The following is a 4,703-nucleotide window of genomic DNA, read 5'->3' as shown; positions in this document are numbered from 1 at the left end:
ATGTACTGTCCTAAGTAATATTGAAACATACGAATTTAGTTAATCCTGACCCAACCTGCTGAAATGGATACTATAATTATCCCCATTTTAAATATGTATAAACTGAGAGCCGCAGAGGTCACAGAACTTACGGAAGATCACAAGCTGGCTACCATCAGAGCAGGATTCCAGCCTGCTAAACTGTGGTTTCACATGTATTTCTGAATCATAAGCACTTCCTCTTCTCAGATCCAGCTACACCATGGTCTCACCTCTACTTCAGCACTTAGCATATTGTACTGTTACCGTTACTTCTCAGCATCCAGACTACCCTCTGAAGACACAAACTGTCCATCTCTCTATCCTTAAACACGTAATAGCACCTGGAACTGGCAGGTATTTAATGGTCACTGAATAAAGAAATAAATTCATACAGTTTTAATTGTTCTCCATACGCAGTACAGGATATGCCATCAACACAGGCAGACTCAGAACTGACTTTCATTCCAAACTTTCCATCTCCTGCTTAATAACACAACCTAAAAAATAGGTACTGTGAGGAGCCGTAGTGATACATCTCTAACGTTCATTCCAAGAAACTCAAGGTGACATCCACTCTAAGACAACGCTTAGGTGGTGGACTTCCAATCACCAACAATACCGATGACAGGATTCTAGAATTACCTGACAGCGCATCATAGAACTCGTCCTCACTAAAGATGCTGAGAGGTGGTGAGCCTTTCACCAGGGACTGCTCTAATTCATGATGTTCAGTGGCTAAAGTCTCCAGCGCTTCTGACAAAATTTTGTTTTTCTCTTGCTCCTGTTCCAATTTAAAATTCCTCACCTGGAAGAAAACAGATATACAAAAAAGACTTCAGAGTGACAGGAGACACAGACGCAAGTCAGAAGAATGTGAAAATTATTTGCTTTTGATCCAGTTCAACTGCAACGTCAGAAATGAAAACAGTCATGTTACATACACACAGATGAATGAGCAAAATTACTAAACTAATTCTGTTCTTCCCATGGGGCCTTTTCTCACAACAGCTCTAGCTAATGAAAATAGATTAAGAACTAGCAAACAAGCTCAGCTCAAATGATCAGGATCCCAGTATAAGAACATGAGCCAATTTAGAAATCATATACACTTTTTTTAAAAAATAGAAAGTATCTCTCTCAACATTAATCATGAAACTAAGAAGCCAGTTTAGTTTTTGAGTTTCATCCCTTGAAGATAAAATTTATTGTTCCTATCTGATTCAGGAGCATCTGAACCTTTGCAGTTAACAAAAATGTTCTAAAATTTAAGTAACCTAATCCTCATAGAAAACAACATGCATCGGATAGGAACGGTTTCACCTATTTCTGTATCCGAGCTCTGAAAAATCACAACTGTTCCATAATCTCCCTCAATTTCTAGAGTCTATGCAGCACTTCAGACAGGAGCCAGAGAAGCTGGGATCTACAGTTACCCACTGTGTTATCTCAGAAATCTCATGTTCCTGTTCCCTCATGTATAAAATAAGATTCTACTGCAGTCTCAAAATCTAGTTAGTATTCAACTCAGTGGTCTCCCAAGGTTTTTTTTAACTTTAGCAGCATAACCTATTTCTGAAATATAATCCCCACATTTCAGGCAGATGTTTTAGAAAGCACTGCACTGCACTGGGTGGCACTGGTGCAGGTCAGGAGCCCTGACCCGTTTCCTGAGGTTCACTCAGGGCCCAAAGCCAGGGGCTGTTCCAACAGTTTGAAAAGCACTTACTTAAAGAGTGACCTCCGAAACCACCTCCAGGTTACAAGTTCAGTCTCTGAGTTCTGGGAGCTGCAGAACTCTCTCACACCTGCTCTCTGCAGAATCTCAGCCTTTCACCTCCTGGCATTCCCTCTTACATGCTTCTCCCTGTAGCCCCCGAGGATGCAGTGATCTCCTCTGTTCTGACTCGTGTCCTTTGTGGCCCTGAGTTCCTAAGGGCCACACATTAGATACAACACTCTAAGAGTCTTGAATATAATTCAAAATACAGCTTTATTAAAATGCTAAGTTCCTAACAGAAATAAGATTAAACCCTAATTATCCTGGGAATAGTTCCAGTCCTCAGGCACCTTAATGTTTATCATTTTAGTAATGAGGTTATTGTTATTAGAGNTGCATTGAGGTTTGTCTCACTCACTGTATTAGATTTCCATTAATCCTGCTTATCTGAAAAAAACTTAAAAGGACCTGGTAAAGGGAAAAAGGAAGTCACATGGACTTGATCGCTAAACAAACAAAACTATCCTTTTATTTTAAAGGAAGTGACACAATTTGTAAGCAACTTTTGAAGATTCAGCCTTTAGTGAAAATAATTCACAAATATTTTAAGAGCGGTGTCTCTAAAAATCTTTTTTTCACATCCTTTAAATATTGAGATTAGATTGATTTCATCTATTCTGATTCAGCAATTATAAATAAGCTTTAAATGAAATAGAGGTTTGTATACTTTTCTGTTCTCTTTTAACTCTGGGTCCAAATGCCCACTATCGCTATTGCACTCGAGGACTGGAGGGAGCCTGTGTGGCAAGGTCGAGGTAAGTGAAGGGAACCAGGGGACAAGATTGGTCTGATGAGACAGGCAGAGTGTGGATCACGTCGAAAGCCTTGAGGGCCCGATTAAGGAGTCTGAATTTTATTCCAGGTGCAACGAGAAGCCACTGCAGAATTTCAGGCAGGGGAATGTGATGATGTGATTGTCTGCAAAGTATCACTGTGGATGTTATGTCCAGACTGAACTTGAGGAGGGCAGGGCTGGAAGCACAGCGGTCAGTGAAGAGGCCAGACAAGAGTGCTGCACAGGCGATGATAATGAGAACTAACAGCTGTCATCCTGTCGTGTGCCAGACACTGTTTTAAGTAAAAGTATCTGTGAATTTATTCCTTGCCATAATCCTATGACTTACCGGCAGATAAGAAACGAGGTACAGAAAAGTACAGACATCATTTATCAACAACCTTCCAGCCCTAATACCTACCTTTTAACACTATGCTACAGTAATAGAACACAGATGGATTCAAGGTATGATCTGAAGGCAAAATGAACAGCCCTTGGTCTTGGTTTCTTTGCTGTGGCACATGAATATCACAAGTCACTCCCAGGTTTCTGGCTTTAGGAGACAAGTCCTAGAAGGAAGAGGATCTGGGAGGGAGATCAAGAATTCATTTTTTATTTATCCTGCTGATGGTTAAGTACATACTTCTCAAACAAGCGGTTGGAGTTGAAGATACAAATATGGGAGTTATGGTAGTCAGACACTAGCCCCCAAAATACCCATGTCCTGGAACCTTACATGATAAAAGGACCTGCAGACATGACTGAGTTAAGGGCCTTGAGATGAGAGGTTATTCTGGATTATCTGGGTGGGCCCACTGTAATCCCTCGGGTCCTTAAAGAAGGAAGGGAAGAAGGCAAAAGTTAGAGGAGGGAAGGGAGGAATGTTACACGCCTGGCTTTAAAGATGGAGGGTGTGGCCGCAAACTGAAGAATGTGGGTGTCTCTGGAAGCTAGAAAAAGGCAAGGAAACAGATTCTCCCCTAGAACTTCCAGAAGGAACACAGCCCTACCCACACCTGACTGTAGGACTTCTGACCTCCATCCAGGGCTATATGCGAATAAACCTGCATATTGTTTAAGCCACTACGTCTATGATAATTTGTTACACTTGCAACAGGAAACTATTACAGCAACTTTAAGTTAGTATTTAACCCTCCGTCGGGCGCAACTGATCTCACAGATTCCTTGCACACAAATTTTCAAATATCTAACAGTTAAGTATCGTGACTCATTGCTTCCGTATCTTTCCCTCTACCGTAACCTATCGCCAGTTGTGTTTGTGACTTAGTACAGTAAAGACTTAGTTAAGACATATTTCATAGCGGCGTCTTGGATGTGGTATTGACAGTACAGGTGGAAGAAACAGTAACTAACAAAAGTTCTTGAGTAGGCACAAGGAGATGGTTTCCTGAACAAATGAAGGGGGACATTTAACTAAGGAGGGACATTTCTTCTTTTGTAACAGAAGGCAAGGAGGAAGTGGGAGCGGATGTTGATGTGAATTTTAATGGAGTTCTACACTGTACCTAATAATTCCCAAGATGGATAATAGGAAATAGTAGGAGTGGCCACAGAGTGGCCACTGTCTTCAGGCAAATGTAGCAAAACTCGGGTGGGTCATTCAAATGCCCGGCAGCTGTCCCTGTCCTTCGCTCCCGACAGCCACGGTAGAACATACTGATCCAGCAAGGCACTTGGACTCAGCCTCCGGGTCCTTCTCAACACAGCAATCCAGACAGCAGCAAGCGGCGCAAACCGAGCTGAAGTGACACTTGAGATGAAATGTATTTGCCAACCTTGACTTAGGGATACCATTCCTTCTGTGTCCTCCTCCCAGAGGAGACAACTGTAGAGATGAGTGTTCAAACAGAACTAAGAAACAGAGAGATGACAGTAACTGCTAAATGTCTATAAAGAACAGAATGATTAAGAAAACTGGTAAATCACATCATGGACCTTTATGCAACCTTTAAAAAGAATGAGCTAGAGTTGTAGTCTTGACGGGAAAGATTTCCAAGACCTGTCGTTACAAGAAAAAGCAGATCCAGAACAACTATTCAGCTCATTCCCGTGTGTAAACATGCACACAGACATGTGAAGGCTGTGAAAGGTCTGGAAAAGAACATGTCA

General features: G+C 41.6%; 1 protein-coding gene across 7 annotated transcripts in view; it reads right to left on the bottom strand.

Annotated features, from left to right (window-relative positions):
* Window positions 1–4,703, bottom strand: part of OSBPL1A (oxysterol binding protein like 1A) — a 222,336-nt gene that overhangs the window by 79,251 nt on the left and 138,382 nt on the right. For 5 of the 7 annotated variants that reach the window (XM_019656152.1, XM_019656153.1, XM_019656154.1 and 2 more), the window contains one exon: window positions 664–826. The exons of the other annotated variants lie outside the window; for them this stretch is intronic. In XM_019656152.1, coding sequence (XP_019511697.1) covers window positions 664–826 — 163 coding nt within the window. The remainder of the gene's footprint in view (window positions 1–663; window positions 827–4,703) is intronic. 7 annotated transcript variants of the gene reach the window in all.

This window comes from Hipposideros armiger, unplaced genomic scaffold (genome assembly GCF_001890085.2).
Source record: "Hipposideros armiger isolate ML-2016 unplaced genomic scaffold, ASM189008v1 scaffold_255, whole genome shotgun sequence".
Taxonomy (NCBI): Eukaryota; Metazoa; Chordata; class Mammalia; order Chiroptera; family Hipposideridae; genus Hipposideros; species Hipposideros armiger.
Note: the sequence above shows the minus strand (reverse complement) of the source record. Positions and strands in the feature narration are given on the sequence as shown.